The sequence below is a fragment of the Bombina bombina genome, chromosome 1 (assembly GCF_027579735.1).
Source record: "Bombina bombina isolate aBomBom1 chromosome 1, aBomBom1.pri, whole genome shotgun sequence".
In the NCBI taxonomy this organism is placed as follows: Eukaryota; Metazoa; Chordata; class Amphibia; order Anura; family Bombinatoridae; genus Bombina; species Bombina bombina.
In genome coordinates, this window is record NC_069499.1 from 279,230,308 (window position 1) to 279,255,977 (window position 25,670).

General features: G+C 35.8%; 1 protein-coding gene across 1 annotated transcript in view; it reads left to right on the plus strand.

Moving 5' to 3' along the window:
- The window catches only part of DPP10 (dipeptidyl peptidase like 10), a gene marked incomplete at its 5' end in the record, with an annotated part of 707,293 nt that overhangs the window by 266,210 nt on the left and 415,413 nt on the right, over positions 1-25,670 (plus strand). The window contains one exon of the mRNA XM_053698006.1: positions 24,696-24,790. Within this exon, the coding sequence (XP_053553981.1) occupies positions 24,696-24,790 (95 nt within the window). The remainder of the gene's footprint in view (positions 1-24,695; positions 24,791-25,670) is intronic.

Genomic DNA, 25,670 nt, shown 5'->3' on the forward strand with positions numbered 1-25,670 from the left:
ATCCACGAATCACAAAACAAATATTACACAAAGTACACTTACACTCATACAAACACAACACTATCTTTATTTTTCGGAATTGTTATTTTTTCTTTAAAATACAAAGGATTAAAGTTGCGAGATCTCGGGTGTTTGAAAAAAATCCACACAAATCCATTTTCCCATTGACTTACATGGACATACGGGAAAAGACCCTCATATACCTACATCTAACGAATAACATTATCACAAACATACACTCATCGATGCATACAAACAATATACACCACATTACATACACAAAATATTTATTTATTACAAAAAGAACACGATTTAGTTACTTTTTCACACAAGCTCATGACGTCACTCACTTTACGAGGAAAACCAGTCTTAGAAAAAAAAATATAGAAATCTTTGGAGCCTCCATTGACTTCTATTGGGAAGACGTGCTCGTGCACGCGAAACCCTCATTTCCCTAACGCACGCAAATAGCGTAGACGGAAAAACTCCAAATACCAGCGCTAGAAAATACATGCTTTTATGCGTTAGACCCAGCTATGATAAATAGATCAAGAAATGACTATTTCCCTATGGTGGATTTATGTTTTTTAATATTAAATATTCACCACACCATAAATATTTTTAACACTTTTAGATTACATCAACTACAAATCCCCATCACTAGTAACACATTATTATTTCAATAAAATTACATTTACAATTAAAATAAAATTCAATACACATTTCTGGATTCACAAACACTACACAATGGGAAACATCTCTCATTTACCTTTATTATTGCATTTCTGTTATTCAACTCATATGCTTGCAGCAACTGCATATCTACATAGGCTTAACACATGATCACTCATGGATGCACATACATTACTTTTAACATTCACTCATACATGTGCATTCAAATGATGGGGGAAAAACACATTACATTCTCTCGAGGAATCACAAAACACAACATATGGATTTTACTGTACTTTTAACATCATGATTCCATCACCAGAAACCATTAGGAATTACCTACAACAAGAACATCATTACACCAGATTACAGATGTCACTTTATGGGAAGGAACAACAATGCCAGACCGCTATATAGAAGTCAGCATATGTGGGACACAATCACAATATATACGTACATGTACATAACACGCATCACCCATCACGCAACCACAAAGCACACATTTAGATTTTATTCAGCACACAATAACAATGTAGCACAATACAACAACACAATGAGGATTTCACAACTACATAGGCAGGTTAATAATATCATGACGTCATTACAAGATTCAACCATACACATCACAGATTCACCACTGTACCGCCCCTTTAGGAACTTTAACACTCAATACTACAATACAACATATACGTAAAACACACTTTTGAACAGCATTATTATGGAGATTTCAATGGGACAATTCAGAAATATTGTCAGATCGCACATCAATTATATATATAATACTACAGATGGCAGCCGGAAGTTATTCAGTATTCGTGCAATTTTTATGGGACGCATACAATATCGTCAGATCGAAAATCACTTATATATATAATACTACAGATGACAGACGGGAAGTTCGGAATTATTATTGCGATTTGAAAGGGACGCGTACAATATTCACATCTCGGCAATCACTTATATATACAATACTACAGATGACAGCCGGAAGTTATTCAGTATTAGTGCGATTTGAAAGGGACGCGTACAATATTCACATCTCGGCAATCACTTATATATACAATACTACAGATGACAGCCGGAAGTTATTCAGTATTAGTGCGATTTGAAAGGGACGCGTACAATATTCACATCTCGGCAATCACTTATATATACAATACTACAGATGACAGCCGGAAGTTATTCAGTATTAGTGCCATTTGAAAGGGACGCATACAATATTGACATCTCGGCAATCACTTATATATACAATACTACAGATGACAGCCGGAAGTTATTCAGTATTAGTGCCATTTGAAAGGGACGCATACAATATTGACAGCTCGGCAATCACTTATATATACAATACTACAGATGGCAGACGGGAATTTCGGAATTATTATTGCGATTTGAAAGGGACGCGTACAATATATTACAGCTCGGCAATCACTTATATATACAATACTACAGATGGCAGACGGGAAGTTCGGAATTATTATTGCGATTTTAAAGGGACGCGTACAATATTGACAGCTCGGCAATCACTTATATATATAATACTACAGATGGCAGACGGGAAGTTCTGAATTATTATTGCGATTTTAAAGGGACGCATACAATATTGACAGCTCGGCAATAACTTATATATACAATCCTACAGATGGCAGATGTTCCTTTATCATTTACAAACAATATTGCAGCAACATTGATCGATCACATTCGATGCACATTATACACAACTATGCACTTTCATTCATGTTAGCCTGGACGTGTGCTTGTTACTATAACATCGCGTTTAGGAAATATTGATTACGCATATGAACAAACATTACAAACATGCACTGTATGTGTGATATTTGACACTTTCACATTGAGAATCATTGTTTGAAACTAACATTTCAGCAAACAACAAATAAACGCCCACTGTGAAAGCATTCGCGCCGCTCACATACAAACAGGTGAATACAATCAGCAATCATTACAAACTCACTACCATTGGACTAATTGTACTATAAATCCCCCAAACAACATGGCCAATGCATCACTTGTGATCCACATCAGATCAAGTGCTTACCTTGTTACGCTGTTTTGAAAGATGGATGACGATGACATGGTAGACGCTGCTGGTGGTGCTATTGGCGAACTAGCTGTTGGTCGAATCAGGCAGCCTCGGCGGCTCAGACCGAGACGAAGGGGTCGTCTGGTTCGAGGTCCTCGTGTCTACAGGGTGAGACCCACCTTGGAAAACATGAGTGACTTTGAGGTTTTTGATAAGTATCGGCTCGATCGCGAACAGCTCATTGGCCTTTACGAGCTTCTTAAACCTCATTTGGAGCCACGTATACAAATAAGGACTGCTGTTCCCCCCATGAGTAAGATGCTAAGCTGTCTATACGTCCTGGCCTCCGGGAGTTTTCAATCCGGAGAACTGTACATGCATGGCCTGGCTCAAGGTACATTCTCTGGGGTGTTTGATAACTTTCTGAACGCCATGGTACGTATCAGTAAGCAATACATAGGATTCCCACAGAATGATGGTGATTGGAGGCGCCTGAAGCGGGAATTCTTTGATATTGCTCAATTGCCCAATGTCTTGGGAGCCATTGATTGTACCCACATTGCGCTGCGTGCTCCAATTGATGACTTGCCCTTCAGAAATCGCAAACATTTTCATAGCCTCAACGTGCAGTATGTTTGTGACGCACGGATGAGGATTATGCATGTGTATGCGAATTTTGGAGGTGCTTGTCATGATGCCCGCATCCTCTCTCTGTCGTCCCTGTGGAGACAGTTTGAGGAAAGACAAATGCCCCCTGGTTATCTCGTTGGTGAGTATTTGTGCACAACATGGTTAATTATTTTGACAATTGCCCCTGTATTTTTTAACTGTTAGCGTCATGTTCAGCTATAGGATTAAATTTAACCATTTGTTATTTACCGACGCTAATGTCTATTTTTATTGAAATGCAGATATGTAGCATGTCTTACCTTAAGTGTTCAGATAGAGAATGCAATGTAAACATGTAGTTAGCATTTTACACAAGGTTTGTTTTAGGAGAAATACGCATATGTAGCATGTCTTAGATGAAATGGCAATATATTATCTCATGCAATTTAACCCTGTCATTGTCTTTTTCTGCTAATGTCTATTTTTATTGAAATGCAGATATGTAGCATGTCTTACCTTAAGTGTTCATATAGAGAATGCAATGTAAACATGTAGTTAGCATTTTACACAAGGTTTGGTTTAGGAGAAATACGCATATGTAGCATGTCTTAGATGAAATGGCAAGATATTATCTCATGCAATTTAACCCTGTCATTGTATTTTTCTGCTAATGTCTATTTTTATTGAAAAGCAGATATGTAGCATGTCTTACCTTAAGTGTTCATATAGAGAATGCTATGTAAACATGTAGTTAGCATTTTACACAAGGTTTGGTTTAGGAGAAATACGCATATGTAGCATGTCTTAGATGAAATGGCAATATATTATCTCATGCAATTTAACCCTGTCATTGTCTTTTTCTGCTAATGTCTATTTTTATTGAAAAGCAGATATGTAGCATGTCTTACCTTAAGTGTTCATATAGAGAATGCAATGTAAACATGTAGTTAGCATTTTACACAAGGTTTGGTTTAGGAGAAATACGCATATGTAGCATGTCTTAGATGAAATGGCAATATATTATCTCATGCAATTTAACCCTGTCATTTTATTTTTCTGCTAATGTCTATTTTTATTGAAATGCAGATATGTAGCATGTCTTACCTTAAGTGTTCATATAGAGAATGCAATGTAAACATGTAGTTAGCATTTTACACAAGGTTTGGTTTAGGAGAAATACGCATATGTAGCATGTCTTAGATGAAATGGCAAGATATTATCTCATTCAATTTAACCCTGTCATTGTCTATTTCTGCTAATGTCTAGTTTTATTGAAATGCAGATATGTAGCATGTCTTACCTTAAGTGTTCATATAGAGAATGCAATGTAAACATGTAGTTAGCATTTTACACAAGGTTTGGTTTAGGAGAAATACGCATATGTAGCATGTCTTCGATGAAATGGCTAGATACAGATTTAGATATAATTTTTTTTTTTTTTTTTATGTTTCTGACAACTTTTAATATGGATTATGGTTTTTAAAAAATATATTTATACAACAATATACTAGTTTAAGTATTCTGTTTGAATTATGTTCTGTTCTAAATTTATAGGTGATTCTGGGTACATGAGCCGGCCTTGGCTCATTACCCCCTTGCGTAGCCCAACTGATGTGTCTGAGGAGCGCTACAATAGGGCTCATAAGAGAACCAGGGCGGTGGTTGAAAGGATGTTCGGGCTCCTGAAGATGAGATTCAGGTGCCTGGACCGTTCTGGAGGAGCACTCCAGTACAACCCAAAGAAGGTGGCTAAGATCGTTGTAGCCTGTAGCGTCCTGCATAATATTGCACAGCGGGCTGGGATGCTGCAGGCCGTCCCGGTGGACAGAGACCTCCTCAGAGATGAGGAGGATGATCCTGTTCTAGAGGGGGAATTCCAGGACGAGGGACTTGATGTCAGAGCAGACGTCATCAACCGCCACTTTAGACGGTAAATAATAGAAGTTACACTGGAGTATTTTCAATAGATGTGAACTCTAGGGAAATGACAAGTAGAGAATTGTGCAAACATGTTAGTATTGATAAAATGTTATAATAATATTTATTTCTCATAATATAGGTGATGCTCTGGGCATTGGGTCCTATAGCGAGTCTTTGCCACCTGGTTTTTATAGAGGACATCAGATGGTAAGTAGAAATGTATGGACTGTTGCTGGCATGATTTGTACACAAATACATAATATGGCATAAATTTTTAAAAATATAACTTTGTTTACACATTACTTATGTACATAATCAGAAAGGGATACTCTAGAATGACTATGGTTCAATGTCACACAGAGGTTTGTTCTGCTCAATATGACTCATCTTCACACTTGATAGAAAATAACACAGGTTCATACACAGGCTTAGTAAGCTAGTGATAGATATTTATTATGAAATGGGGGGTGGGAGAGGGGTACAGAACTGATTCACACACTTGTATGAAATCTTTATATATAATTTCTTACATTAGGGAGATGACTTAATATAAAGACTGAAAGGGAACAATTTGAAGCCTGACAGTGAAGATTTCCAAGACTGACAGTGGGGAAAAAGCCAAGATTTAAATTGAAGTATACCAATGGGATCATGTCTGGCATATTTAAATTCTGCTGACCTTGAAAACCATACAAAGACATGTTCACATGGTAAGTGCAAACTATTTGATAGAATAAGGCTGTGGAGACATCCTATTGGAGACACTTAGATGATTTTCTATTTTGTAGATGGTATTTCCCAGTCCTCTATTTAATGAACTGATGAATAAGACACCTATTGAAGATCAACTGTTTACCCCTGAATTGACATTCAAAGACCATGCATTGTCCAGGTTGGTGTACCAATGCATGCTAGTGAAGACTGTAGAATATTAGTAGCTTACATACATTAGTCATATTTAGTTCTTAATTAGATATTTAGGGATCACAATCAGACACTTAGATGATTTTACTTTTTTATATGGTATTTCCCAGTCCTCTATTTAATGAACTGATGAATAAGACACCTATTGAAGATCAACTGTTTACCCCTGAATTGACATTCAAAGACCATGCATTGTCCAGGTTGGTGTACCAATGCATGCTAGTGAAGACTGTAGAATATTAGTAGCTTACATACATTAGTCATATTTATTTCTTAATTAGATATTTAGGGATCACAATCAGACACTTAGATGATTTTACTTTTTTAGATGGTATTTCCCAGTCCTCTATTTAATGAACTGATGAATAAGACACCTATTGAAGATCAACTGTTTACCCCTGAATTGACATTCAAAGACCATGCATTGTCCAGGTTGGTGTACCAATGCATGCTAGTGAAGACTGTAGAATATTAGTAGCTTACATACATTAGTCATATTTAGTTCTTAATTAGATATTTAGGGATCACAATCAGACACTTAGATGATTTTACTTTTTTAGATGGTATTTCCCAGTCCTCTATTTAATGAACTGATGAATAAGACACCTATTGAAGATCAACTGTTTACCCCTGAATTGACATTCAAAGACCATGCATTGTCCAGGTTGGTGTACCAATGCATGCTAGTGAAGACTGTAGAATATTAGTAGCTTACATACATTAGTCATATTTAGTTCTTAATTAGATATTTAGGGATCACAATCAGAAAAAGGAATACATATTATAGTTGATATAGAGGTATTTGAATGGACATGAAATATTACATTTATGTTCAGCATACATATATTGTTTACATGTGATATACATTATTATGTATAAATTTAATTTTTGAAATTTAAATATTATTTTTAATCAACAATATAATGGTGTATGTATTTCATTAATTTAAAATGAATGTAATGATTATCTTTAAAAAATGTTGAACAAAGTTAGAGCATAGACACCATATGATTTTAAATGTATTTTATGAATATTTTACAACGTGTGTATTAACTTTGTTCCATTTTTATTATTTGTCATTTCAGATTGGCATCTGATGACTTCATGGAATATTTATTTATTTTCTATTAAATATATATTTTTTTTTTAGCAGATTCTAATATATATCAATATAATCTGTAAATAAATAAAACTTGGACTCCCATGACTGGTAGTTGGCTATTTGACAAGCACATGCATAAGAGAAAATAATGCATTAATAGTAGAAAATAAAATTCTTCAGAGAATATTAAAAGATATATTTTAACATTAATTGGGGAGTCATATTCTTCAATGCTTTTATATTGAAAAAGTATATATTAAAAATATTTAGGATATGTATTAATATTATGATTGTTTTAACATTTAATAAGGTGAAGTGGTTCAATTACATGAAAGTGACAGTGTTGTTGAATGTAAAAAGAATTGTATAAGATCATGTATCTTCCTTAGGTATCTCAAAACATTATTAGAAAATATTTTACAATTATTACATTTATAAATGGTAGGTCATTTAACTTTATAATTTTTAATAATTAGTTATTGGATGCCAGGTTAATCTATGTAATTTTCTAGTGGAGTCATTTAACTATACTTAGTAATATTATGTATTTATTACAATCTTACCTCTTGGGTTAGACATCAAATATCTATATAGAATGTAATTTCCCCTTTAGTTTATTTTGTCAATGTTAAATAAAAATACAATATGTTTGGGTCCTTAAAGGGGTCATTCAAAATGTATATTTTGTATACATTGTTACAAATATCATACAAGAATTTAAACATATTTAGAATGTACTATAGAATTACATTCAGTCTTTAAATATACTTGTTAAAATAAAAATAAATGCACATATCTTAGTGAATGATATAAGGCATCTATATGCAAACAACAATCAGCATCAAAATAGCCTATGTAGAGATGTATTTAATCCACGAATATATATAATTACAATATAATGATTGAATAACAAAACATATTAAGTTGGTCAAATATAAGATTATGATACAAAATGCATACATAACATATAGCTTAATGTCCCTCTACGCTGAAGGCTAAAAAATACCTCATTTAATAAATATATTTCAGTCAGTGTGTAAAACAATCTAGAAGTTAATCTAAATTTGCTTTACTCATATGTTAGACTCATTTAGCAAAAGGAAGGTGCCTAGGTTTATGATATATTAAGCATTATTGTGAAATGTTTATTTAAAGGGACATGAACTCAAAATATACTTAAAGGTAGCCATTTAAAAAAACAATGATTTATACATTCTGAATGAGTATTCTATTTTAATCAACTTTAAAACTTGTCTCATATTATGAATGCTCATTGTGATGTTGCTATCATTACTTTAGAAATAAGGCAGTAAATAGCTAATTTATTTGCTTCAGTACTCTGGACAGAACTTGATTGTTTGGAATAATTGATGCAACAATCGTCAAGGACAACCCAGGTTTTTATTAAACAATTGTCCGTAATATAAAATATCATTATTGATTTTTCAAAGAAACATAACAAGATAACTTAACATTTGATAATCGTATTAAATAATAAAGTTGATTAACATTTAATGCTCAATCACCAATGGTAAATTTGTTTGGACAGTGTCCCTTTAAGAGCTTGAAATAGTGTATTTACTTCTCTTCCTATCTTGACATACTTTGCTTGAAAAGCATATCGAGATAGGCTCAGTAGATGAAGATTGGTGGATGCACAGAGATGCCTTATGTGATTGGCTCAACCATGTGCATTTAAATTTCTTATGTTGAGGATATATAAATACTAAGAGAAAATGATTTACATTTTAAAGTCTAAACAATCTTCTATCTCTACAGATCATTTGATACAATTGTTTGTAATGTCTCTTTAAAACTAAAGACGCCATTGCACAATAACATATATGAGCACTTCAGAGAAATACAAGCTCGAGGTTTATTTGCGAATAACAAAGCTGTAGTTTAACATTTATAAACAGATTATCAAAGTTACTGACATTCTTCCCGGAATTTTAACATTAATAAATATTGCGTGGGAAACGCATCTTCAAACACCAGATTAGCATATTTAAACATTAGTGTAATGTCACGCAATAGCACACAATCAATGTGCATTATAAATACATTTAATAGAGCAATGTCAATACTTCACAATCAATTTATTTAAAGAACAATAAAGACATACAATATTAAATGTGTATTTGTATTAAAGAAACAGACCGTTATTAAACCGAGAAATGTCTACAACATTAATAATGTGACAGGATGAGATTTTAAAGAGTATTTAATCATTAATATTTCACGGATCACGGATATTAAATCTGCGTCACACATATCCGCATGACAGGCCCATGAGTTACAAATAAGTCTACATGAAAAATGAAGTTACAGCACCACCAAGCGGTATGTGTAAGGAAGTTACTAAGATATGAAACATTAAGGAACGGCCAATCAGAGTTCATCACACAAACACAACTTGAGTCAGGATGGTCTCACAGACATTATAACAATATTTCAAACTTTTATCCAATCAGATGTACAGATAAATTGTCCCATGGTGCATCTCATGTTTACTTCACCATATAAAAGTCCATTACACGTTGCCATCTTTGTCAGTTCTCTAATGCCTGCAGGCAGTCTTATATATTAATATTATTATAATATATTTAGTAGCCAACCGAGCAGGCATGTCAGTTCCCAGGTTCACCAAGGAGGAGAGCGCTGCACTGGTCCACGCCGTCAAGGACTTTTATCCCCAGCTGTTTGGGAACAAGAGGAGCTCGACAGATGCGCCTGTTAAGAAGGCCCTCTGGGAGTCTATCACCAATGCGGTTAGATTGGTGTGTGACGTCCAGAGGACCCAGGATCAGATCATGAGGAGATTCGGAGATATGAGGTTGCGTTTATCGAAAAAAGTCAACCTCATAAGGGACTGGGTACAAGCCCGTAAAAGAGGGGGCCAAAGAAAGGCCCCGCGGAAACTGTACCTACTCCCTTATGAGGTGACTTTATGCGAGCTCCTCAATCTCCGGGTCCCCAAAAGATTTAGATCCTCGCCATCCTCGGCCTCCTCTTCTTCCCTCCCAGCTGCGGGATCTGAAAGTCCTGACGCGGGGGACAGGGCAGATGCTTCTCCGTCCGGTGGCCTGGGAGGACCCGATAGAGAATCTGAACCAGGTAATTATCCAACTTCATATAATATTTATAATGTTAAAAATCCAAAATGTGTATTTAGTCAGATACTAAACCTATACAGATCTCACAACATACACTACATATGATGTTTAGATATCTGATTTTACATTAGTGATACATGAAATTGGAATGATGTTTATTGCGCTCTACAGAATATGCGTCACAGAGCGGAAATCTAATTTCGCATCCACGTTAACATGGGTTTGCGGAAAGTGGCATTGCTTTATACATGTTGGTCAAATGACGGATGCGTAATTCCGCTTGGAATCATTGCGCAATGATCGCGAAAATGGCATTTCTCATCCACGTTAACATGGGTTTGCGGAAAGTGGCATTGCTTTATACATGTTGTTAAAAATTAAATGGAAAATCTTAGATTAGTGAAGAATACAGTATTCTTATTTTAAATATTATATCTAATAAAAAACGAATAATACTAATAAATTATAACATATGGCCATCAATTGATGATTATGTAATAACAAGCATATATTCTTAAAGATACAGTAAACAACACAACTGATTGAAAATAAGAGTCCAGGATATATTTATCATTCATTTAATTGCGGAAACTATTAACTCATGGGACTACCAAAGGATTAATATTTTTCTATTGATTTGTTATTAATGTAAATATTTTAAACATGGCATGATTAGTATTAATGATATGCAATCCTCATTTAATATATTACAGATATGGATGTGGCTGCTGGATCCTCAAGCCAGGGCTTGTCACAGTATGGTATGTCTCATTTTAATTGACATTTGTCTTAGAAACATGGAATGAACATTACATACTAAATACACATTGTTCTATATTTATATGTAATGTCTATTTAATAGATGAAAATTATATAATTATTCGGATATACTTAAATAACATATTTGATTTTAATTGCATGCTCAATACCATTCATTACATCAACATATGGAGTAGATAATTCATTAACAAACAACAACATTGTGGAATCTATTTAATTTTAGATTAAAGGGATACTGAACTACAATTATTAATATTGTCTTTCACATACAGTATGCAATATTAATAAACATAAAATATAATACTATCATCATATGTGACATATTCTATTGCTAAATGTATTTTAAAATAAATAAAGTACGTTTATGTGCATCTAAATATTTGTTGACCAACCTGGGTTTATATTGATGATTGGTGGATACCTTCAACAAACAATATTTATTGAATCCAATATTCCTTATCTGCCTTTAAGATTAATATCGAACAACATTCGAATTATAATAGGAGTCAATGTTAAATCATTTTTTACAGTTTGAACATAGAAATCAATTATTTAAATTAATCATGTCAGTGTCCCTTTAAGACAAAATAGATTCATTCATCATTACATTATTTTTATTAAAAACTATTGATATATAAATCTAATTATCTGTTGGAGTTACTTTATATATATCTGCATACTCTAACAGCACCATGATTACATATTTGTAATAATAAAGTTTGTTATGTATTGTGATAAATATGTGTTGTGTCCTAAACAAGATTACTGTACATTGAAAAAATGGCTCGATGTGACACATGTTTGTTTAGATTTGTCAACAGATGCTCCTCAATATGTGGTTTGTGTGTATTCTTGTAACTTCTTAAGGACATATGACGGAATTATTCCGTCATAAAACAATTGAGCTAAGTGAAAGCTGTGTCCTTAAATGGTTAAGAACATTGATCATTGGGTATATTTAGATATGCAATAGCAGCATCTGAGATGAATTTGATGTCTAATGTAGTCTGACATTAAACATATGTTGAATACAGATATGTTTACAGAATCCCCTTGATTCAATCAAGCATTTTCTGGTGTAATGACTGCTCTATTCTTCACATTTTAAAGTTGATTAATGTTAAAATTCTAGACAGATGTGATTTAGTGATATCCAAAATGTGTTTAATAATATATATCTATATCATTCATAGAGAGAGTTGGTGTGGGGAGCCCACAGGAATCCAGCAGTGACATAGAGCCGCCTTTGCGGTCTCCTGGTAAGTCCATTGACTCATTTATATGTAATTGAAGGTGTATTGCTAATCAATATTATGATCATGATTCCGATGAAGCATAACATTATAAAAAATCATAGAATTTATCTTCTGATTATATATTTATTTTTTATATTGAGCGATTAATAATTTCTACTTTATTATTCTACACATTTGTTATTCATAAGATGTCTAACATATGTTTTTTTAAATTTTTTTTTTTTAACAACAGTCATCAAGTGATACACACATGAGAAATCTTAAATGTTCTATGTACTATGCTTTTATGAATTTAACATTAAGACAAACAATACATTAATATTCTGATTTATTGACAATAACAAATCTATTGTCATTTGTATGCTCCATCAAAATGATGTAAATCATAACTTTGTGTGTGTATATCTTTAATTGCAACATTGATGTGCGTATTTGAGCAACAGTAACATATGTTATAATATCTGATCTTAAGGTGTACACAACATGTTATGTTTTACAGAGATTGATGTCACATGTGGGATGGAGGAGGAAGAGGCTGCCTTGGAGTCTGATGGTATGTGAAATATATCTATCATGTTTCCAACATGTTTCTTTTTTTGAAATCATTTTATTGAAGACATTCAAAGTCTACAGCTTTTTCCCTTTAAAAAGGAATATTATTTGTCTGTTCAAATACACTACTGCCCCCTTTCTATATCAGGCAGCATGAAAATCTGCTTGTATATATTTTTTTAAGAATATATAATTCATGCCATCATTATGTCACATGCATATTCCATGCCAAAACACAATAATAAGTTTCACATTCTACAGACAGTCATTGAGATTCATCTGAGTGCCTATATAGATACCATATCCTCATTTCAGAATAGTTTACAGATTCAAACACACTTCGAGGTATATTGAAAACATAATCAATTTTAAATGCGTTGATTTGATGTCAGGATGTATGAGATGTTAATATATTTATTTTACATTTTCAGATGGATCCACCACTTCTGGTCATCTGGGATTCCGCCCCCTGCCCAGTCACAGACCCCTCCCCGTGCACACACCCCTGACCATGGCCACACCTCTGCACACACCCAGAGCCCCGCCCCTCACCAAACCCATGACCATGCCCCGACCACTGCCAGCCCTTCCCATATTTCATATCCTGTCCCTCCCAAAAAACGCCCATACACCCCCCTTCGCCGCTCTCCCCGTATTCTGGCCCGTACAGCTGCCCAGACCCAAACTCCCCACTCCCCCAGCTGTACGGCCTACCCCTGGAGCAGCAGCTCACCACTCCCCAAGCCATTCCCATCCCTCCCCGAGCCAATCCCATCCCTCCCCCCTGTTTAAACCTTCATTGTCCTGGGTGTCAGATTGTCCTTCCCAGGCACAGCTGTAAGTATCATTCTAAATACACTTTATAAGATACTTAAAGGTACAGTGAAGTTAAATTGGTTAAATTGTGATTCAAATCCAGCATGCAATGTTAAGCCAATGTATAATAGAATACTCTTATGAATTATTCGTCATTCTCTTGATATATTAATTGAAAACAACTTATTCCTATAATTACTTTAAACAATAAAATAAATGTGGCCATCATTTCTTTATTGTTGGATGAATGTATCCATCAACCAGCATGCACAAACAAGGTTCATCAACAAATATTGGCTTCCATAAAAACCAACATTCTTGCATTCAAAATATAGCTTGACAATTAAAACATATAATGAATATGTGTAATTTCTAAAGATTTGTCATGTCATGCTCTATCTGAATCAGTCCATTAAGTATTTAGGTTCAGTGTCCCTTTAATTGGATATCACTACATATACCAAACACCACTACTTGGATACAAAATTTTATGTCCAAATGTGGATACATTATCTCTTGTCTAACCCAGTGGGAATGTAATTTTCTTCTGGTTGCTATGTTTACACAGCTTGTCCTCAATGCCAAAATGTTTAAGGATATGTGTGCCTACCACAGTCTAAATTGAATTTTTAAATTGCTAATGTAAGTACAATGTAAATCCTTTAACAAGATTTGATACACTCAAGCTGTATAAGTGGATCATCTAAAACCAATTAAAGGGTTTCAACATGTTTGAGTAACATGAGCCTTTAATGATTTCTGTCTGTCTGAATAACCTAATTCATGTGTAAAGAATATATGAAAAATAATTGATGTAAATAATTATTTGTCTTTATGATGACAATGTATGTATTAAAATCTTTTATTCTGTTGTGTAATTATCCTTAATATTAATTTTTATTTTATTTTAGGCTGTGACTCAGCATGGCTCATGCTAGAAGGGATAGCAAGAGTAGAGCAGGCCGTGTTGAGGAACGCAGCTGTCCTGAGAGGGATGAAACGACACCATGCAGGCCCAGCTCCGGGTTCAGGACTTGACTCTGCGTGAAATTATGCAATTACGTTCAAGGCCTGAATCTGGAGCTGGACATGCACAGGACAATGAAGAGGATGACCAGTAAGTGGAGGATCTGGATATGCTCCATGGTGGCAGATAATAATCCTCTGTCCACATGTTGAATTTGTATTTATATTGTTGCCATTTGGCCTTTTTATCAGTTTTTTTGTTGTGCCTGTTGCACTCTTTTACCTTGTCATGTGTCTCCAATGAGGCTATGCTGGCCCTTGGCAACTCTCTTCATGGACTGTGATGCACTGTGTTACCTTGCCATGTGTCTCCAATGGGGCTATGCTGGCCCTTGGCAACTCTCTTCATGGACTGTGATGCACTGTGGTTACCTTGCCATGTGTCTCCAATGGGGCTATGCTGGCCCTTGGCAACTCTCTTCATGGACTGTGATGCACTGTGTTACCTTGTCATGTGTCTCCAATGGGGCTATGCTGGCCCTTGGCAACTCTCTTCATGGACTGTGATGCACTGTGTTACCTTGTCATGTGTCTCCAATGAGGCTATGCTGGCCCTTGGCAACTCTCTTCATGGACTGTGATGCACTGTGTTACCTTGTCATGTGTCTCCAATGGGGCTATGCTGGCCCTTGGCAACTCTCTTCATGGACTGTGATGCACTGTGTTACCTTGTCATATGGCTCATATATTCCTTATTTTTACAAGATTATTATAAACGTTGTGTATGTTTTCTTACATACTAATAAAATAAATTTTATTTCACAAATCTTTGTCCTCATTCTTCCTGTTATTTTTTGCAAGCTCTAGTTTATGTTGTTTATCCTTAAAGGGACCTAACAAATCTATTTGTTATAATGAAATCATATATGTAAGACAATAGTAAATGACTTTAAGATTAACATCTCCAATGTAATCTTATTATTTGTGTTTATATTATTTTCTCTTAGCTCTATCATTGCCTGATTATGATTAGCAGAGTAATTTCTTTATATATGTATATATATTTTTGTATTTGTGTATATATGTATATTTAAATGTTCATATCCATGTGTGTATTTATAAACTCTGCATGAATTGATGCACCTTTACCAAATGATCTGAGTATTGATACAATGATATAATCCCTGTAAAGTGTTCATTTTATTTAAATAGTATTGACTATGTGTATGCTCTTTTTAAAAACAAAATAATGTCCCTTTAAGTGATGTTGATCACTATTGTAAATGAATGTATTTCCATTTGTAAAGCGTTTTTGTCCTTTTTACAAGAACAAGGACATATAGTTTTATTAATAAACAATCTTATTGTAATGTTGACAGCACCTGTATTTCATTTTCAAATCTATATTATTGTCAAAGTGTAACCAAATCAATCTCTGTGTGGTAATACAAATAATGTAGATGATGATATTAGTTAACTAATATGTTAACAAAATACATCTCCTCCCATATATGGCTATAGGTAGGCTGACCATAATTAAACTTGAATAAATGACACGTTTAATCAATACATGTATAACTATTGTTATTCAACAACAATCCAAAGATATCTTAAAACATCAATGGCATATGTATTTCTCATGTGTATCTTTTAAATGTTAAAGATATACACCATAGCTATAGAGTTCAAGGGACAGTCAAGTCCGAAAAGATGATTCATAATTTGGTGACATTCCTAGATAGCAATCTACACACATACTAGTTCCTAAAATATAAATACGTTTCTTAATGATATGCCAAGATGTCACTGAGTCCTTGTATTGTCTGAGGGTTTTTCAGCGATCTCGGATGCGCCATGTTGCTTAAGACGTCACCTGCCAGGCTGTCCAATGATTCCTTGTATTGACTGACGTTCTTACGTGATCAGGAATATGCCTTTTATTGGATTGCGTTTTGACGCGATCAAGGATGCGCCTTTTTTTTTTTGGGCGTTCTTACGTGATCAATAATGTGCCTTTCATTGGATGGCGTTCTTACGTGATCAAGGAAGCGCCATGTTAAGACGGCACATGTAAAAGTTAAAAAAAACGTGTGATTGGATTGCGTAAGTCCCGCAATATTTGTGCACGTTAAAAACGTTTGTGACTGCATGCAATTTATAAAAGCTTGCGAATATGTATTATTTGCATCATGTTACATTGTTGACCCGTAGCTGATAAAGACCAACACATTCTCTTTTGCTGGATGTCTGGTTGAATCAACGAACGAAAGCAAATGTTTTCATGCATAGGATATTTCTAGGCAAGTGCAAATCTCTACAGTCCATGTTTAATATGTTTGTCAACAATGTTCCTTTTTCTTAAAAATTAATGTTGTGTTTAATGTTGAACATATCTAATTAATAAATATGCGCTATTGTGTTTGAATAAAGTAATCAATATGCATTTATCATATGCTAAATATATGATGCCGACTTCTTCTAAATGTAATTTCGTTGTATATTTTATGAAAGGTTCATTAGACACTCACATTATAAATAAAAATATTTGATTTTGTCTCTAGTTAGATAGTCCATTGTTTAACCAATAGGTTTATTTTGTCTTGTGTTGTAAGAAAATGTAAGTAATTTTCTTACTCCTCGCAAAGCCAATGAGTTTCATGTGAGTACCATCTCCAGCTTTGTCCAGTTTGTGTAAAGGTTCTTTTCATATGTTAATGATGGGGTATTGTGTTTTACGGTTGTAATGGTGGTTCATCTATATTTAAAATATAGCTAACCCTATTTTATTTGCAAGTGTTTGAAGCTTTTTAATATTGCTATCAGTATATGTTAATCTTGTTGTTTGTAGTAGTGTCTATTACATACAGTTATGTAAAAAATATAGGATACTGTCCCTTGAATGCAAATGTTGTTTTTTTGTATCATGTATGAGATCCACATAGTTTAATCTTCAAATATATTTTTGTTAGCATATTTCACCCCCCCACTCCTAAAAGGACTTTAAACCATATTCATTGTTAAAATAAAAATAGTTACAATAAAATATTAACACAATAATGTCTCTTAAAGAAAATAGACTTTATTTAACACGTCAATATAAATGTGATTTTCAAATATTTTTTTTGACAAAGTACATGTAGATATAGCAACAAGCTTAAAATGTGTTAGCATATGTAATGTTGTTAAAGGGACAGTTTCGAAAAAAAATATTTTTACATTATTCGAAAAGTCAATTCTGTAATAACAAGGATATCAAATGTTTCTCAACAATTGAACATTTGCTATCTAAATTTGCTATCTAAACCTATGAGGTTGGTGTGCTCATTTCTTAAATCTTGAAGAGTGCTTGTAATCATTATACAATTTGAGCACTAGAGGGCATTTGGATAGCATTTGTATATGTAAAATCTTGTGCTCATACAGCATATTATTGACCATGTATTGATCATTGATATCTAAAATGTTGTTATGTCAGAACAACAAATAAGTGGTCATTTTTCATAGTCATAGATACAAGGGTAAGCACATAAGTCACACATGTACTTCTCCATGTTTTGTTGTTTCAAACTTTATAATGCGTAATACAGTGTTTTCTTTGTAATCAATAATTTTCTGACTGTCCCTTTAAGCTGTGTTATTGGCATTCAAACAGTAATATGCCATCATGGATAATTGTTATGGTAATTTAGTTAGCGATTCGGGAAACAGTTTGGACATCACATCACAGAAACCAATCAATATCATGAACAAGGATAGGTATGTGATGATGTGGTTTTCACACACTTATAACCCACACTCTGCAAAGAATCTTCCTCCATGGACCCGGTCCCATAGATGTCGATTATATACAGAGTGTGGTCCACAAGTGTATGAAAACCACATCATCACATACCTATCCATTACACAAAAAACAAAATTTAAGATTGAAAAAAAAACTTACTTCCTCTTCCTTCCCCTCTTCCCACGGGGCTGAGGCTCTGGGAGAGGCAACTGCCGACTCCGAAGAGTCCTCCTTGGAGCTGTTGTGGGAGGAGTGGAAGGAAGAGTACTGGGACGACCAAGGTGAGGAGTAGATGGCTGAGGAGGAGGAGGAGAAGATGGCTGAGGAGGAGGAGGAGAAGATGGCTGAGGAGGAGGAGGAGTAGATGGCTGAGGAGGAGGATGAGATGGGCCGGCAGGAGGAGATGGCCCAGCAGCAAGAGGCCCAGCAACAAGAGGCCCAGCAACAGGAGGTAGACCAGCATGCGCCTCCCGGAAAAATGTGAACATTTCCTGATGAAGATTGAACATTCTTGTTTGTCCTTCTTGTATTGTATTCAGTATACTGATTATTTCGTTTTGGCCTTGAATTATTTGATTCTGCCCATCAAGTATTCTGCGTCGTCCTTCTATGTTTTCTATCCGGGAGGTACGCATCTGGTCTATGTACTCCAGTAGAACCCGCACCTCCGCTATTTCTTCTTGTTGTGCCTGTTGAACCCGTGCACGGCGGGGTGCCCGTGCACGGCGGAGTGCGGGTCTTTGAGGGACCTCGGGTTCCGCGGCTTTCAGCGGCATCCTCCTGTGCTTCCGGGGCCTCTTGATCATCTCCCGTGCGCTGTTCGTCACGGGGGGCCTCTTCCCTCCGAAGTGGGAATTCCTCACCACCACTCTCATCCCGGGGAGATGCAGGAGGCTGTGCTGCCTCGTCCCCAGACTCTGTATATTAAAAAAAAAAAAAAAAAAAGAAATGTATATATTAGCATATTTGCAAATAAAGGTTTAAATGACTTAGCTTACGATACAATTACAAATGCAGAATCATTAATCCACTTTGAAATCTAACAAACAATCAATACGATTTCCGCTTTTTCTAAACAGTGTTTGTGATATCTGGTCAATGTGAATGTTTTTGCGTTTGTTTTCAGTCTGTTTAAATGCACACCTAACCTATAGCCTAGATACTGATGTAACCGCTAAGTAATAGAATGCGTGTAAACAGCGTAATAGCATTAATCGGATCCTTAACACATGAAACCCAATGTTTTATCTTTCATGATTTATAAGCATACATTTAGTATCAACTTTCGAATGTACTTTTGTTATCTAATTAGCTTCATTCTCTGGATATTCTTTGCTGAAAAGCATATCTAAATATGTTTATAAGATTCTGATTGTTAGCTGAATATAGCTGCCTCCTGTGATTGTTTCACCGTGTGCATGGCTATTTCTTCATTAAAATATATCTCAAGAATTAATCAAATTATGTAATATAAGTACATTTGAATGTTTTGTCAAATTGTATTCGCTACCTCAATCATGAAAGTAAATGATTGCGTATAGTGTCCATTGAAATACATTCGTATGTGAAATTATTGTTAAATGAGCTTACCGTCAGATGAGAGTGGCAGGTTCCCGGTATCGATTCCTCCGATACCGACTACTTCCACCTCGGAGATGCTGGGGCCGCAACATTTCCTCCCATCTGCAGTACTCCATTTCAAGGGCAGGGGCCGCCACCGGTCCCTGCGGCATGTCGGGCCTCCAGGCTTAACTTTTTTTTAAGTTCAAGTTTACAGTCCCGGGTACCGATGTTTGATGGAATCCATATCCCTGTTCCGGCAACCACTGCATTGACTGCATTCCGAATCTCGTTCCAGAGCCTCCTCCTGTCAGTCGGGGTAGTCTTCTGGTGCTGCAGCATCCTATACCTGGCCATATAGGCCTCTACGAGGGCCTCCTTCTCCTCCATCGTAAACCTCGCCTCCCTAGTCGCCTTGGCCTTCCCCTGTGACGATGCCCTCTGTTTCCCGGACTGTGAAGCCCTACTCTGACCGCCCACTGGGCCCAGCCACTTGGTCATCTTGAACCAAGTGGCTGGGTCCACCCACCGCTTCCACCCCCGCTTCCTGCCCCCCTTCCTGCCCCCCTTCCTGCCCTGTTCCTCTCCCCCTCCCTCTACTCCCCCCTCTACCTGTCCCCTGCCTGGCCTCCATCTCCTCCCTAAACTAAACCCCAAATAATCAAAAAAAAGTGAGTGTGATGAAATGAAAGGGGGTCAAAATAAAGAACTAAAAAGACAAAAAAGGTGCTTAAAGTGTGAGGGATGTAAAAAAAAACAAAGAGGGTAAGGAGTATTTAAATAAACGAAAAGAATAAGACTAAAAGGAGGATATGTAAACTAAATGTAACTAGGGGATGGGTATGGGATGGGTATGGGGTATGGGATAAGAGTAAATGGGATGAAAGGGAATGGGACTACAAGGAATGGGGTATGGAGTGTAGTATGAGGGGGTAGGGGGTATGGAGTGTATGTAGTGTTATTGATAAGTGTATGTATGTATTGAATGTGTTTGCGTGTAAATGTGTTAAGTGTACAGATAAATCACTCGCTCGCTAACTAACACTACTTCTAATTCTCAATAACAAACACTCCCACTAACGCTCACTAACTACCACTAACTGACGCTCACACTAACAACTATCACTAATAACTCCCACTAACTCACTCACGCTCCCACTAACAGACTCTCTCCCACTCCCGCTACCTCCCACTAACTCACTCACTCTCTCACGCTAACACTACCAACTGACTATCTCACGCTAACACTACCAACTGACTCTCTCACGCTAACACTACCAACTGACTCTCTCACACTAACACTAACTCACTCTCAAAAAATCGCAAAATCTCTATTCTTAACTCTCCAAAGACCCACCAGCAACACAGTCAAAGAAGCCCTGCTTGTGTGGTGCTTATATACCCTGTGTAAATGTTTAATGATGTCCCAATTTCCATTGTAATTAGTGTTCAGGTGTGCTTTATTAGCAATTAATATTATTGCAATGTGTATTAGGTGTGTTAATTTGCGCAATGCTCATTTTGAGTTGGTATTTGTGGAATGTGTAGAATGCGATGATGTCATAGTGGTCGTTTTCTCTAACATTGTCCAATAGTATTCTTTTTAAATGTGAATTTGCGATGGTGTGTTCTTCGTGAAGTGTTGTATATGTATGTTTTCATAATATATAATGATATTGAATGCGATTTTTTTTTTAGTGTATGTATATATTTTTTAATCCTTGTTGTTATTGTGCGATTTTCCGCATCTTAAAGTATATGCGTATTCCACGTATAAATAGTATTAAAACTTCCCCCGCTTGTGAATGTGTAATGCTTGTGTGCTTTGTTGATTGATTGATGTTGTGACATTTGCGGCGTGTTATTGTTGTGCATGATGTGGTATGCGTCATATGACCGAGCTGTGCGTATTTCTCGCGAGATCGAGTGTTAGGTGAAAAAAGCTATTTTTTGCCTTTCCCATTGTTCTCTATGGGAGACTGTCTAACGCGGGCAGGATTACGCGTGTGACATACACGCGTTAGGAGCATCGTTAGATGGTCTTATATTAACTCTAAATACCGGAGTCAAACAATGCCGTGCGTTAGACATAAAACACGCGTGGCGTTAACAGCCCATCTACCGCCGAACTCTAAATCTAGCCGTTGGTATGCTTAGTTGAAAGCTTAACCTAGGAGGTTCATATGCTAATTTCTTAGACCTTAAAGGCCTCCTCTTAAGAATGCATTTTAACAGGTTTTTCACCACTAGAGGGTGTTAGTTCATGAATTTCATATAGATAACACTGTGCTCATGCACGTGAAGTTACCTGGGAGCTATCACTGATTGGCTAAACAGCAAGTCTGTCAAAAGAACTGAAAAAAGGGGCAGTTTGCAGAGGCTCAGATACAAGATAATCACAGAGGTAAAAAATATATAAATATAACTGTGTTGGTTATGCAAAACTGGGGAATGGGTAAAAAAAGGGATTATCTATCTTTTAAAACAATAACAATTCTGGTGTAGACTGTCCCTTTAAGGGAAATATCTGGTGCTTAATTGTTAATTATTATTTGTGACATACATTGGTGTCTTAGGGGTAAATGTATTAAATGGCGAACGGCCACAAGCAGAGGGGTGTTAATTATCCCGATCGTATTGGATCAGGGTGATTTCAGTCCGCCACCTAAAAGGTGGCAGAGAAGTTAAGGAGCAGTGGTCTTACGAACAGAAACGATTGGTGTAGAAAGCAGCATCCACTGCTTTTTAAATCTACCCCTATATATCTATGTCTCTCTCAATAAAAATATAATTTATATACATATAGGGGTAGATTACAAGTTAAGCACAAAATATGGCTTCCATAAAAGCAATATTTGTGCTCAACTTAGTAATACCAGGGTACGCAAATGTGCGTTGTATTGTATGTGAGATGCAATGCGATTGCGACCTCACTTTCGCATTGCACTGAAGCTTTGCACTCACGAGAGTGTGCTTCCATAGGCTCCACGGCATGAGAAATAGCACAGCAAAGGGGGTAAGTCATTCAGCGATGCCCAGCAAATATATATGTGTATAATTATGTACATATATATATTTATGCGTTAATAAATATATTTGTATATAAGCATATACATATATATATATATATATATATATATACTGTATATATATATATATATATATATATATATATATACTGGGAACGCACAGTCCCTATAGACCGCTATGTAAAGGCACTTTTTAGTCCATTTTTTTTTAACACCCCCCACCTGCCACTTGAAATGACTGGTTATTTATCATGCAAATTTGTCTGTTTGCAAGTGCATGAGGAATTAGCACTTAAGTTGTAATCAAGCACATAAAGCATAATGCAAATGTTGTTATTTGTTATTTATCTGTAGTAAGACATAAAATGGACTTATACTGCTGTATTTCTGATGATTATGCAGCCATATCTATTCCTCTAATGTTTCTAGTGACAGTGATATTGATTCCTAAGCCCTTGAATGCCGCCTCTTATCTCATTTGCATTTTGACAGTTTTTCACAGTTGGACACTGCTTGTACACGTGTGTCATATAGATAACATTGTGCACCCTCCTGTGAAGTTATTTATGAGTCAGCAGTGATTCGCTAACATGCAAGTCTGTCAAAAAAACTGAGGTAAATAAGGGGACAATCTGTAGAGGCTTAGATACAAGGTAATCACAGAGGTAAAATGTATATTTATATAACAGTGTTGGTTATGCAGAACTGGGTAATGGGTTATAAATGGATTATCTATCTTTTTAAACAATAACATTTTTCAAGTAGACTGTCCCTTTAATACCCTCCAGCAACTATTTTTTTTCCCAAAGAGAGCTACTTCCTCCCTTATTTTCTGTCACAGGCTTCTGACACCAGTCTTTAAGTTAGGCACTTGATTACCCCAAGCCTTTGGAATATAGGTCTCGTTTAAGAGCCATTTCCTCCTCCTAGGTTTACCATCCTTCTTGCTGTTCCCTTTCTGAGATGAAGATCCAGGACATTTTCGCCTTCCCACTTACGATGATCACCACCCTTCAGCTGTTCTTATTATATCCCCAACCCTCTATAGACCCAGGGTTCACCTCTCTATTATTATCTAGGGCTCCTTTGAGCCAGATATCCCAACTACCTTTTTTTTTCATTCTCCCCTTGGTAGCATAAAACTACCCCTACTGATTACTCTAACCACCCTTTTCCTTTCCATTGACTATGTATCTCATCACCTCACCATCTATAAACACAACACCATCTTCCCACTATCTCTACTAACTACACTATACCTATCTCTTCCCCTCTCTCTGGATCTGTTCCTATCTATTATACTAAAAAAATACTTTACACAGCTTTAACTAAACACATTTAAATAGTGATCTTTCATATGTATGATATTTGATAAAGGGTGTCATATAAAATATATTTTACATAGCAACCTGAGGTATTTTTTATTCTTTCACTTTCCTAGTGCAAAATAAGTTGAATGAGTGTTATTTTGCTTCAACAAATGTATATATATGTGTAATTTTGCCTCAGGGTTAATAATGTGTAAGACCTGCAGTCTTTGTTGTTCCTTCTAATTGTTGATCTATTCTTTTCAGATCATGAAGTTGTGTATAAGAACAGAGATGGCTACGTCATCAAACTAAATGTGGAAACAAATGACACAACCATTCTACTGGAGAATGCAACCTTTGTAAGTATTTTATGTGCTCAGAAAATTGTTCTTTGTGGACATACAGTATATCACAAGATACTAACCCAAACTAAATACTATGGGCAAGATTACATATGCGGCGTTGCCCGCAAAAGCTGGCAACACCATTTTTTATGTGGTTTTGGTATCACATATACGGCGCCGCATATAAATGTGGTGCGTATATTTCACCCATCGCCCGCAATTTTTACTCCCATAAGCCAACATAAAAGCGCTACGCAAATCGGTATAACATATTCAGCGCAAGGACTTACGCAGCGAAAATGGAGAAATTTTACTCCATTTTCACCTCGCCACACATAGTCAGGGGCAACAAGCCTTAAAATGTGATTACCGTAACTCCCGTAACTGCCTGAAAATATTAACTACGCATGCGCAATATCTAGCTACCTGTCAACCGCCAACCCCCACTGTAATAACTAATAAAGTATATTAACCCCTAATCCACCATTAACATTTTATTCCCTCTTGACATCTCTGAGAGAGCCTAAAAACTGCCAAATAAAAAAAATGTTCTTCTAGTTCAAGTTATAAGCCCCCAAAAACAGAATTTAACATTGAACTGTCCCGTGAACTTAAAGGGACATTAAACTCAAAAATGTTCTTTCATGATTTAGGTAGAACATACAATTTTAAACAACTTTCCAGTTTACTTCTATTATCAAATTTGTTTAATTCTCTTAGTATCATTTGTTGAAGGAGCATCAATGCACTACTGGTTTCTAACTGACCACATGAGTGAGCCAATGACAATCAGTATAAATATGCAGCCACCAATTCGCAGCTAGAACCTAGGTTCTTTGCTGCTCCTGAGCTTACCTAGATAAACCTTTCATCAAAGGATAACAGGAGAATGAAG